Source organism: Enhydra lutris, unplaced genomic scaffold (genome assembly GCF_002288905.1).
Source record: "Enhydra lutris kenyoni isolate GAN:26980312 unplaced genomic scaffold, ASM228890v2 scaffoldscaffold66, whole genome shotgun sequence".
NCBI classification, from domain to species: domain Eukaryota; kingdom Metazoa; phylum Chordata; class Mammalia; order Carnivora; family Mustelidae; genus Enhydra; species Enhydra lutris.
This window is the reverse complement of record NW_019154150.1, coordinates 10,502,826-10,516,216: the sequence shown is the minus strand read 5'-3', so window position 1 is coordinate 10,516,216 and position 13,391 is coordinate 10,502,826. Positions and strand designations below refer to the sequence as shown.

The 13,391-nt window shown below is 50.9% G+C and overlaps 1 protein-coding gene across 2 annotated transcripts in view; it reads right to left on the bottom strand.

The window, feature by feature from the left end:
* Positions 1-13,391, bottom strand: part of LOC111159088 (integrin subunit alpha 9) — a 333,563-nt gene that overhangs the window by 314,701 nt on the left and 5,471 nt on the right. The window contains exons 2-3 of one of the 2 annotated variants that reach the window (XM_022521479.1): positions 2,342-2,469; positions 984-1,090 (exon numbers count right to left, since the gene is read on the bottom strand). In XM_022521479.1, coding sequence (XP_022377187.1) covers positions 984-1,090; positions 2,342-2,469 — 235 coding nt within the window. Of the gene's footprint in view, positions 1-983; positions 1,091-2,341; positions 2,470-13,391 lie in introns of those variants that run through there. The other variant, XM_022521480.1, reaches the window with a different exon arrangement.

Below are 13,391 nucleotides of genomic sequence, written 5' to 3'. Positions count from 1 at the left end.
GGCACCTAAGGAGCCTGAGTACCTCATATGCACTTTGGGAGCCAAATAGAGTTGACCCTTGAACAATGTGGTGGTTAGTGGCATTGACCTCTCATGCACTTGGAAATCTGCATATAAGTTTTGACTCCTCCCAACTTAATAGTCTATTGACCTGAAGCCTTATCAAGAACTTACTTTGTATGTCCTTTGCATGTTATATGTATTAGACCTGATATTCCTACAATAAAGTCAGCAAGAGGAAAGAAAATACTAAGAAAATCCTATGGAAGAGAAAATACATTTACAGAAAATCCACCTATAAGTGGACTCATGCAGTTCCAGCCCGTGTTGTTCAACGGTCAACTGTAAAGCATGAAAATTAACCTGGATTTCCTAATATATAATCCTATGTAGAAATAAACTACTGATACAACATGGGTTAATCTCAAAAGTATTCTGAGTGAAAGAAGCCTTGCACAAAAGAGCACACATGGTAGGTTTCCATTTATATGAAGTTCTAGAAGCATAAAAAGTAATCCTCAGTAGTACGAATCATAACAGTGGTTGCCTTGGGGTGAGAGGAATGGACTAGAAAGGAACAGAAGAGAACTTTCTGGGGATGGGAGAAATACTCTCTAGCTGGAAGGGGGCGGGGGGATTACACAGGAGTGTACCAGGGTCAAAAGCCAAACTGTAATCTTAATTCTGTACATTCCATGTACCGTATACCTCAAAAAACACACACTCACAAAAGTGCTTAGGTAATGAACAGGATTTCCAAAGCACAGCTCACACACATTTTGTCTTATTAAAACAACCGTATCTCTACACCCGACAGATGATGAAATTAAAAAGAGCCATCACTGGTCCAAGCAGTAGTCCGGAGCTGGCAACCCCCAAGGCCATGCCTTTGTCACCGTGCCATCCAGCCTGCCTAGGGGATCACAGAGCCACTGGTCCTCAGAGTGCCACCCCCTCCCCACGGCACCCCCAGGAGGCCTTACCAGCACGAGGCCGTCCGCCTTGGGTTGCCGGGCCAGGCTCACCCCCATCCACTCCTCATCCCGGTCTTCCCGGCAAGTCTTTCCACACGGTGTGCCCCGATTCTTCCCTGGATGGGAAAGAGAAAAGCCAGACGTGCTTTGAGAAACGATGTCCTGCGGACTGCTTTTCAAAGGGTGTTCTACATACCGTCCAAATGCTGGTCACCTGCCAGTGAGAAAGTAAGGAACTTGGAGCAAAGTGTAAATCAACTCCATCACGGTGTCCTGCTGGCTGTTTATTTGAGCCAATTACTTTTCTCATGCAGGACCTGCTCTATGAAGGAAGTGGTGCGGGGCTTTACGATCTGAAGCTGGCTCCGTGATCTGTTACGTACCTACCGGGAGTAAGCGGTTCACAAACCCGTCATTTTGAGTAGTGCTAAAGAACACTGCAGATATCTCTCCCTTTCAGCTGAAGATCAGAAAAATTCTTTGCTCAAAAAAAAAAAAAAAACAACCAGAAGCTCTTGCTGGGGAAGAACTTTGGAGAAAGTGAGGCCCTGAAGGGATTGTAATAAAATAGTTCCCATTATGTGCCAAGCACAGATCTATGTATCCCCTCTCTTCTTAACCTTCTGAAGGTATCTTAGTCCTGACTTTACAGGCAAGGCAACTGAGGCCAAGAAGGCTATGGGGCTTTGCCAGTAAGTCCCAACTAGTAACTGGCAGAGCCGGACTCTGAACCCGGGCAGAATCCCCGACTCCAAAGATGATGCGTCATGTATTTTCCACTGGACTGAAGTGAGTTTTTTAAGACCTCCATCCATCATATCTTTCCCTACTTAAAATATAAAGCCTAAGATTGATTTTAATGGCTTCCCCCTTTGTGCAAAGCATAAAATCTTCACACCTTACCCCAGCCTGCTGGGGCCCATGTGAGGCAGCCCCAGCCTACCCCATCAACCACTCTGCTTCCGCTCTCCCGCTCAGCACTCCGGCTACACCATCCTCACTCAGTAAGCGAGGACATGCTTTCCTCGGCTTGGAAGTTCTGCCTCCCGTAGCTGCCCAGCTAGCCAGTGTGAATCTTTTCATGCGTAGATCAACTACCCACCTCCCCTCTGGTCTTCTTATACTCAACTATTCATCTTCATGCCTCTCAGTCCAGTAACTTGTAAGGCACAGGAGGGCAAGAACTTGGCTTTGTTCACAGTAGATCTCTGTGCAGTAATAGGTACTTGACATATAATGGATGGATAGATGGGTGGGTGGATGGATGGGAGGGAGGGAGGGAAGAAGAGGGGCTGAACCACCAGGCGGCTCTGAGAAGACAAAGAGGACGTGTGAGGGTGTGGAACCCATCAGTGACATCCACCTACCTCGAGCCATGTCCAATTCGGTGCATCTCCGGTCAGGGTTGGTATGGACACGACACTTAAACACAGCCCCAGGGGACCTCACTGAAGTGCTGTACTTGGACTCTGCCTTTGGTGCGCCCACAAGAACCCTGCATATCCAGAAGAAAGAACATTCTGTCACAAGCTAGTACCAGGAAAGAGGAGGCTGATGGTTAAACCCTCACCCAGCCAGGGGAGGGCTGCCTGAGTGCTCCCTGACAAGCCACACCCCAGTATCATCCTGGGCTTCGGGGCCCCGGGGGCACAGCCTCCTGCAGTGAACCTGTCGGATGTTCTCCAGGCATGTTTAAAGCTCAAGACTGGCTGGGAACACATACAACCAAAGGGTTCCTATCTAGAACCTATAGACGTTTAGGAAAACACAGAGAGCCAACAGAATAGTGCGCCAGATATTTGATGAAAGAAGATAACCTAACAGCCAATAAACATATGACAGGATGCTTAAGGACATTAGTTATCAGAGAAATCCAAGTGAGATACCACCCACACCTACTAAGTTACACCAAAAGACCTCAAACACCAGGTGCTGGCAAGGATATGGAGGAACTGGAACCCTTATCCACTGCTGGGGGGACCACTTAGAGAACTTGCCTAAGTGCCTAAGAAAGTGGACCATGGGCCTTACCCGAGGACCCAGAGATCCCATTTCCGGGAACATACCCCACAGAAATGCATACGTGGGTCTACCAGGAGATGTGGTCAAAAATGTTCCCAGCTAAAAATGTTGTGGCCAAACACTAGAGGAGACTCAGAGGGTCTCCCCATGCCAGAGTGGACAGGTAGGTGGCGGCACAGAAACACAACAGCATTCTGCACAGCGATGAATATCAACGAGCGTGCAATGGCGCCACACGAGGAAGCTCCGAAATACAGCATTGAGCAACAGACATCAGGCCCAGCGGGCTCTCACTGTCTGATCCCACTCATCTCAAGTCTGAAGCGGCTGGAATTTAGCTGGTGCTAGAGGTCACTCTATGGGTTACCTCTGGGGAGAAGCGGCGGGGTGGGGGGGGCTGCAGCTAGTCAGAGGGGACTTCCAGGGGTGCATATGATGCTCTGTTGGCAACCTGAGTAGTGTCTGCACAAAGGTGATGATTCCCTGAATTGTGTACATGACATGGGCACTTGCCTGGATGTGTGTGATACTTCAGTTAAAAAAAAAAAAAAAAAAAAGAATAAAAAGTAGGAAATTTGGAGATGTCATTTCTCTTCTATGTCCCTCTCTTCCCCTTGCTCCCCACCACACACAAAGCATGTATATTTGGGAGATATAGGAAAGAAATATCAGGAGGGTAGAATTACAAACCACTTCCTCTACCCCAACGCCAGCCAGAGGTAGAAGCGTTCCCATACAAACAGGGACAAGAATGAAGCCCTTCGTCTTGACCGGGAGGCTGCTGTGGGGATGGGCTCTCCCCCACAGGGCCCCTCCCCACCGGAGGACAGGAGCAAGAATGCTAAGACAACAGAAGAGACGCATTTGGGGCTGTGTGGACACAGAACACGGCAGGAAGTGGCCACAAGCTCCCCCGCCGATGTTACAGGAACACTTGTGCCCTACATGTTCATGTATCATTCCCAGAGAGCAGTCAAGCGCAGAGCTAAAGTGGAGAACACTAACCGGTATAGTCACGCACGGTGTGTGCTGAGCCACAGCCATGTGGAAAAGGGCTTGTAAGGTGAGACTCTGAATAAGATCTACACCTGTGTCCACAGAGTAGGAAATTCCAAGCCACTGCTCCTTCCGTCTGGCAGCCTGGAAAGGGGAAGCAATTCTCCTGGAAAAGTACCAGGCACATTGTGCAATAAACTAGCCCCTACTGGCCTGGCATAGAATGCATTATCCACTATGTGTCTGTGGGAAAGCGATCTAGCAGAAGCTAGAATGACCCTGGACAGCCTCCCCAGAGACATGGGAAGCTGGCCCAGGTTCCCTGCACTCTGTCCTGAAAGCCACCTTCACCTTGGGATCATGAACTTCACCCCCAACCTAGCTGCATCGTGACACTGCTCCCTCCCCAGCACCCTGGCTGAAAGGAGTGGAGATCTAGCCGTCAGAGAACAGAAGTCTGGCACCTTCAGATGGACCTGCCGCAAAGGCTGAACAGCCACACTAATCGGACTCAGAGACATGGTATGAGGCTCATGAAAAGGCACGTGGGTCCCATCTTAACTCCCGCTTCCTCCAAACCCAGTTCCTCAATGCCCAGAACACAAAGGATCACTGAGAACACATGGGGCCAGGGAAACCAACCCTTAGTGGCATGTTTCTTTCCAGATCAGTCTCATCTTGAGAGTCTGTACTTGATTCGGTGCAGGGTCTGAAGGGCACAGGCCCCTCACTCACACGCCAGCTCCCGCTCCTGTGGCCTCGCACAGTGGGCCCCAGCTGCAGAACCCCCAGGCAGCGGGGCTGGAACCCACAGCCTTCGGGAATCCCAGCAGGCACCTTCCCACACGGACCACACCAGGGCAGCTCAGCGGGCTCTTGGCTGCTCTAACTCAAATGCACCATGACACGCAAAACGAAACTCCAGTGAGAAGAAAGCCACATTAAGGGATCAATTTCCCCCTGGCTTCTGGGGCTGAGCTTCAGAACCACCAGGGCAAGTCAAGGGTTGCCCTCGATAATGCCAGTTATGTTTTCACAGGTGAGAAGAATTAGCAGTCTGACAGGTCTAAACGCCCGAAACATCCACGGCCTTTCCACATGTCAGGTTGTAGGAGCCGAGGAACATAAAATGCCTTCTGCACTCAAAAAACCCCAGCGGGACGGGGCTGGGTCCAAAAGTTCCCACAAACGCCTAATTTACATTAGCACAGCGAATAAATGCCACTTGCAATTCATTTTGTAAACATCACAAAAGTTAGACAAAGGGGGAGAACTATTCACATAGCAAGGGAGAGAAATGGCTGCAAGAAACAAGCTAGTTTTTTATCCCAACCCCGCAAAAGGCACTGGAATCCTGATCCTGACAGCCCACTGCACTAAATTCACCGACCCAGGCTCACAGGTTATCCAGGGAAGGGACCATGGAGGGCTGAAATCCCAGGCGATGCTTCTTCCAGACTAGAGCTGAGACTCAGAGGGGTAAAGTTTACATCAAAACCTAAGGTGGCAAAAGGATCCACAGAATCACTTTTCCCTTCCAGCCCCAAGGTCCTCAGGGGTTCAAACAATGGCTGACTGGGCACGGATCACAGCATTCTGGGTCCGACTCTTCATCAGCAGGTCGCACGAGAAGGTTTCTCCCAAATCCTTTGTAGTGGGAAATGAAGCAAGAGATAAAGGGGTGTCTGCACGCACGTATGTGCTCCCTGGGCTGGCACAGTGGAACAGGAGCTTGTATCTCTGTGTTCACAGAGTGCTGTGGCTTCCTCCGCAGCCTGGAGCCATTCTTTACCCAGGCCTCCCTCCAGCAAGACCCGGCGGCAGGCCAGCCGACGAGCCCATCTCCTCTGAAGTGAGTTCAGCTGGCTCTCCGCCAGGCCGATCCCAAGAGATGAGAGCATGCAACCGCCCAGAGTTCAGGACAAACCACCATGAAGATGCCGTCTGCCTTTTCTCTCATCGTTCTGAGTTATAACGAGACAGCCCGGGCACTTCCAAGATCTGCTCCCCCCCACCCAAATCTTCCCTGGTACCCTCGGCAGGACACTGAGATGTTTCCTTCCTTTGTACAGTTAGCATATAAAAGGGCCCGAGTGGCCCACCAACAGGCTCCCATCAATAAATCATCAGGCTGATTCGCACCTTGGCGTGCTACTTCGAGTGTGGTCCTTGGTCCAGTAGCCTGGAGAACACCTGGGAGCCCGAGGGAGCTACAGAATCTCGGGTCTCAGCCCGCAGAGTCAGAACAGCTCTCTGGCCGACGTGCCGCCTGAGAAGCACGATATAACCGCCTACGCTGATTACAAATCGCTGTGCTCCCTTTGGGGCCAGTGTGGATGGATGACCCTCCAGAAGTGAGACTCTCCTCCTATCCCAGCCCCTGTTAATGCTGCTCTCACACTGCGAAGACATGTCAGAGTTCTCTCCTTAGTTCACAAATCTAGCTTTCCAATTCTAAGGACAGCCAGGGTGTATCAGGCACTTGGAGTGTGCACATGCTGGGTGAGGCTCCTTCAAGGCAGAATTGCATTTAATATTCAGAGCAATCCCATGGAAGGCACTATTATGCCCATTTTACAGATGAAGAAACAGGTGGCCAAAGGCAGACATGGGACACCCCCAGGCCCACGAAGCACGGTGAGGTGCCACAAGGCAACACGCACCCCAACAGTCGCGTGCAGTGCCCACGCCCCTATTCTGCCTACCCCACAGCAGCCAGAAAGCAGGAAACAAGAACCAGCAAGTGTGAAGCGACCAGCCCCCTGCTGCCAGCCACCCCACATGATTTTGCCAGAAAAAGCCCTTATGAGGCTCTACAGGTGGCTCCCGGGTTAGAACTTTGGGAATTTCTGTCATACAAAGGACTGGGGTTTAAAATAGAAAGAATCCCTCTACTCTTCCACATCAGGCTGAATTTTGATCAGCTTCTTGCTTTTCTAAAACGGGTATGTTGCTGACACAATGATGCCCAGAGGTTTGCCCCTCTCACACACCTGTCTGGAGATGGGGGCCCATCTGTTCATCAGCCCGCACCAGTCACACTCACTGGTGGTCCCATTTCTTGCTCAAGGTAACCCTGCTGGGCAGTTTCTCATGCACCTTTTACTAAGAGATCGTGGGTTACACCACTGGCAAGCAGCAGAGCTCGGATTTAAACCCTGGGCATCCACATCCAAAGGTGTCCTCTTTCCGGTCCTCCAAACTCCCTCCTCTTATGGCAGTTTAAACACAATCTATTTTTCCAACACGGCCACCTCCTTGGTGGGCAAGTGTGTGGTCAGGCTGGCTACAGAGACTCCACACCCACCACCCATCTGGTTTGAACCAATTCCTCACATCAGGAGAACAAACAGCAGGTAAATTCCCTGGCTAGCAGGTGACAGAAAAGGACCACGATGCCTCCCCAGGGAAGGCTCCCGTCCTACCCACAAATACCACAGCCATGGTTCCTGGGGGTGAAATTACAGTGCGATCGAGGAAAGCAAGTGGGTACTGAAAACCTTAAATGCATTAACTTTACTTTCGTGCATTTGAACCCAATGCCAAAGCTTCGCAGGGACTCATGTGTCAGTGACAGGAGTGGAATTCAATCACTGCGTGTCCCATCGCACTGCCTGGAAATCCCAGGAATCACTGCCCCTCCCTTAGTGGGCAAAAAGCAGCCAAGACTTGAACAGAGAGAGGGCTGGTTGGTGCCAGGAAGTCACGTCTGACTGCATGCAACCCTTCACTCCAAGAGAGGAGAGATGCTCCTGGGCCAGTGCTCTCCACCTGGAGCTGGCAAACCTGGAGGGACTCAGAAGCTCCTCTCTTTACAGTTGGGAAAACTGAGACTCTGACTCAAACCACGGGATACTCACTCATTTTAGGGGTTTTAAACTAACAGTTCCACTTGAATTCTAAGCTGTGAGGGCAAGTTACTCAGGGACATAAAAAGCAAGAAGCACAGGGCTAACATGGGGTTCAAGTTCTGCCACAACTACTAATAAGAAACTTATCTGAGATCACATAGCTTAACTACTCTAGGCCTCAGGTTTCTTCCTCTGTAAAACAGGAAGAATCAAAATACACCTAGTAAGGGTTCTTGCAAGGTTTAATGTTTATAAAGTAGCTAGCACAGTGCTTGATCCAACGTTGGTGCTCGGTGAAACAGGAGACTGGTTAGACTAGCCCAAACACCTTAGCACCCAACTCGTTCAGCTCCCCCACTTGGCAACACTCCCAGGAGCTCCTCAGAACCAGGAATTTATTCAGACCCTCTGCCGAGCTCATAGAAATCCTGGAATGATTAGGACACGCTTACCGCTAGCAGCAGACTACAAAAGTAGCCATGATTCTCCATCCTTCCTGCATCCATGTCCTTCTCAATGGGGGCCTGCAGCTTCTTCCATCAGGATGTTCAGTCTATTTCCATCTTCCAACCCCGTGAATGGGGTTGGGCTCCATAACTTGCATTGGCCAACTGAATGTGACAGAGGGGGGCATGGTTTGACTTCCAGCTTTGCTTTCAAGAGACCATGCATCCTTCTGAGTGCTCTCTTGGCACCCTAGCCCAGCCACCACGTGGGCCAGCCCCCCTGCTGGGGGATAAAAGACACGTGGAGATGAGCCATCCCAACTGAAGCCATCCTAGACCAGCCAGCCAACCAGCCCACCCAGAAGCTGAGAGCAGACACATGCATGAGCCCAGCTGAGAGAAGAACCACCCAGCTGAGCCCAGCCTAAGCTGCCAACTACAGATTCACAAGCTAAGACATGGTGACTGGTTTAGGACACTGAGGCCTCAGGTGGTGTGTCACAGAAAACAGATATGTCATCACAGTAGGACAGGCCCCTTCTGAAGGGACCTGGGCTGTGGCACCTCCACTGTCCACTAGCTACCCTGGAGTCCAGCCCGCTGACCTAGCTCTGCCCCTGAGAACCACTGCTACTGCTTCTCCAGCTCCCCGGTCTCCTTTCCTTCCCCCAAAGAATCTTACTGCCAATCAGGATGACAAACTTTTACTGAGGGCGCTGATATGGGAAAGGCCAGGTGGGGTGGCAGAAACAGCTGTGAAGAGAGTGTCACCTCCTCTGCAGCTCCGTGACCTCGGGCAAGTCCCCTGGCCACTCAGCCCCCTCCCCCGCAAGATAATACAAATGCACAGTCCCTTTCCCAAGACAGCAGTGAGGCACAAAAAGGAATGGCAAATGGCAGGGTGTTGGGGGAGGGGGTGAATCCAGGATGGCCCAACTTTTGAGAACAGGTAGGGGTTTCTACCTGCCAAGGCCAAGGACAGAAATGCTCCCAGAAAAAGCATGGGGGCACTATTCCTTCTTCCTTAGGAAATGGATACCCTGGACAGGGGCTTGATGGGGGAGAGGGCAGCAGCAAGGCTGACCCTGAGAATAGCCAGACAAGCATTAAGTCCACCTGGGTCCAAATCACCACTCTGCAATCTACTTGCTGAGTAACCTTGGATTTGGCTTCTGCACCTCAGAGTAGCCCCACTGCCTCAGAGTGACCATGAACATGGCTCCTCTGGGATAGAAAGTACTCCCAAGGGCTAGCAATAGTATTTTTATTCTGGGAACTTTAGGTTAGAGTAAAGAAAGGGAGGGAGGGGCGCCCGGGTGGCTCAGTGGGTTAAGCCTGTGCCTTCGGCTCAGGTCATGATCCCAGCGTTCTGGGATTGAGTCCTGCATCAGGCTCCCTGCTCAGCGGGGAGCCTGCTTCTCCCTCTCTCTCTCTGCCTGCCTCTCTGCCTACTTGGGATGTCTCGCTGTCAAATAAATAAATAAAATCTTAAAAAAAAAAAAAAGGAGAAAAAGAAAGGGAGGGAGGGAGAGGGGTATAATCCAAGTGCTGAGTCAGAGAGTGAAACAGGTAGCTTCCATGCCTAACGGGGAAAGAGCAGCAGCACAGGCAGGGTCCCCCTCCTTAAAGAGGCATGAGCCTGCTGGCAGCCCTGTCAGGGACTGAAGTATCCTCAGAGCTGTTGCCCTGGCCAGGGCCTCGGGTCTTGGCAAATGCACTGAGAAGCGGCAGCTGGAGAAAGAAGCATGGTGAAAGGGCCAATGTTCTCCTTCCCCACCTGAGAGCATCGAACAACAAAGTCCAAGAGAGGCAAGCTACAAACCTCCGGGAGATTGGAGTTAAAACCATGGGTGCTTTCTTGCGATAATTTTCTTCTCCAAGAAGAACAGGTCAACACTTTTACCTTTATCCTTTTGGACTAAAATTCTCACCACCACCCCCGACCTTAGAACTATAGACTTACCTCTCAGATTTACATGGCCTGGGATGAGGGCCAGAGCTCCCCACAACAGGGGTGGCCTCCCACCTGCTGAGAGCAGAAAGCAGCATGCAAAGCTCTGGAATATAAAATCCCACAGGTCTCCAATTAAAGGAGCCATCTCAGAGCCTTTCTGGAAGCAGGTAGGATGTAAATGCAGATTTATGGAGAGCATGACCAAAATGTCAGAGACCACACAGAACGAGTGCATCTCACAGAGAACTCTCATTCATGCCTGTCTTGAGTATGGACACTCCGATTTTGGCAAAGGAACAGAGGCATCAACAAATATACTGAAAGCACTCTTGCAGCATCTCAAGTCGGGATGAAGACGACCCTTAGTTCGCAAGGCCAGATCAAAGTACCAAGAAAAAGAACTACTGGTATTTTCAAGGGCTTCCTATGTGCTGGAGGTGGTGTTCCAGGCTTTGCAGACATCCCCTCATTTAAGGCAAGAATGAGATGAGGGAGAAACTATTATTCCTCTCTTCCAGTGAGCCGAACCAGACTCAAACTGCTGAAGGGCCTGGAGGCCCGACAAACGTCCTTGAGGCTGAAACAGCTACACGGGGGCAGGGCAAGCCTACCTGCAGGGACCACCATGCACTCATGCATCTCGGCAGCCCCCCTTTTAAGACCGAGAAACCACAGGTTTGGTTGGTGCTGGGACATCAGGGGCCACAATGAAGGCAGAGCCAGGAAGAACCCCACTCCCTGGGTCTGGAACATCCACCCCCTAGGACCCATTGGGGTGGGTAAGAAGTGCGGTCCCGCATTTTGGAACATCCTGCACAAGGCCAGTTGTGCTCTAGGCTTTGCACACATTGCAGCTTTGGAACACCGGGCAGTCCGGACGGCGTAGGAAGGGCCACTGGGCTTCAACACACCAAGAGATGTGTGGACATGGAAACCAACAAAGTTGGTTTTGTGTTTTTTAGGTTCAGGTTTTGGGGGACACGAAGCATCCTCTCTCACACATTGGTGCAGAAAGTCTGACTATGTGGGTTTCTTTGATAAAGTTATAAATCCAGGGAGGAGTCCTGAACACTGGCCGCCACAGCTACCTTCCCCATCCCCTCTCTAAATAGAGCTTCTTAAATGGGGATGAAGATATGGTAACAAAACAGCCCAGGGAGGTTAGGATGGATACATGGAATATTCCAGAATGTGCCATCGTTCCTAGGACACTCTGTCTTACCCTCACACAGACGTGGTTTGAGAGCAGGCTCTACAAATGTCCCTAGTGGAATCTCTGGGTCCCTGTTTCCTCGGTGATCAAGCATCTCTGGAAAGCAGAGCCCCAGTATCCCCTCAAAGGTGGCCAGTGGGTCACGCATGAGTACCCCACAGGGAAGCGGCCACTGTAATAAATCCAAAACTTTTCCTGCAAAGCCAGGCAGGACAGAACCTCATGAGACAAATGCTTGGATACCTTGAAGCCTCAAATTCAGACTCCTGACTCTGTGAGAAGCAAAGGCACACACCCCAGCTCTGCCACTTTGGCCATGTGACTATGCAAGCAACACGTCCGTGTGTCAATGTTCCCCTTTGTGAATGGGACCAGAATGACAACCAGCTGAGCCTCAGGAACATTAAATGAGCTGATACACCTAAAGCGTGTAGAACAGTACTCAGCATGTGCTAAGTACTCAACGGGCTTGGCTGCTGCCACCACGTTGCTTCAGCTGTGAACGGAAACTCACAACAGAAGATCTTTCTGCTCTCCCACAAAGCAGAAACTGGGGACCCAGGAAGCCTGTGGCTTCAAAGACTCTAGATTTTTCCCAATCTTGGATTCACTTTCACTTTCTAAGTCTCCCTCTGGCATGCATGCATACCACATACAAACATAAATAAATGGAAGGTCGTGATAAAATACTTTCTTCTGCTTCGGTTGGTCACCAATCCACCTGGCTTACTGGTCTGTGGTTCACAGGGTACCAGGAATGAGGTCCTGCTGCTCCCTCTGGTCAGCAGCTCATCAGCTACCTGGTTCAAGGTAAGGGGGAGGGGGGACTCTCTCCCTCCTCCATCCTTTACCTGTGAAATTCCTGAAATCAGAAAGAGGCACCCCGGGTATCAGCTGGCAGCTAGAATGCTCTGGAGTCTGCTTGAGGCCAGAATCCTAATGTTCCAGAATCCATGCTGACCCAGTGTAACAAGCAAAGGCACAGATAATCCAGCCACGACTGCTGGCCGAGGAGCACATCTCATACCTTCCTAACAGCAACTCACAAATGATGGGCTCCATGTGCCACCTGCCATTCAGCGGCAAGGGGGCAGTCAGCTGACAGTTCCCAGCCACAGTCCCTTCAGGATGGCCAGAGCAATCAAGCTGAGGCCACACTCCTCCCAGGCAGGCATAGCCAACGACTGATTACGATTTTGGTGGGGGGAGGGTCCCTGTCTAGTTGATAGACACCCTAATCAGATCTACAGCACAGTCTGAGGCTCTCCCTAGCCAGTCCTGCTCCCTGCCCCCTAACTTTCATAGCCCCTCCCCCCCTACCCCAACACTTCTCTTGTACTCCTGTCTCTACGTGAGCATCCCAGAGGACACCCCTGGATATAAGTCCTCAGTCATTGTGCATCGATCACCCAGGCTGTGGCAGGCTGGGGCAGGCTGTGCACAAGGTAACTCCAAGCTTCAGTTCTCCAATCAGCAAACTGGAAACCACTCACCAACTTGTCCCAAAGACTCAGCTAAAGACTAGGATGCCTGTGAAAGCCTTTGACCTCTTGTAGATAGATGCCCAGCAAATACTACCCCATGGAATTATCAATATTTTATTTCTTAAAGTTACAGCCTCCTCCGTGGATTTCTGAGAACAGGGTGGCTGCTTTTAATACACACGAAAACAACAGTTTCCCTAGACAAAGCACAGTAAGAGTTATCAGAAAAAGACCATTTCCGGACCAGCAGCAAGTCAGCAGGGAATCGGAGCTGGCTGGGGCCCAGGTCTTCACACCCTCACACCCAGAGCTGTGAGTGAGTGGCTGAGAAGAGTTGTCTTCTTGCCCCAGAAGGGTCTCCCCTGGGCAAGACAGTGGCCTCTGCTCCTGCCAGCTTTCAGCACTAGCTCAGGAAACAGCACCCTTGCCAGCTTCTCCAGATCCTCAGGGA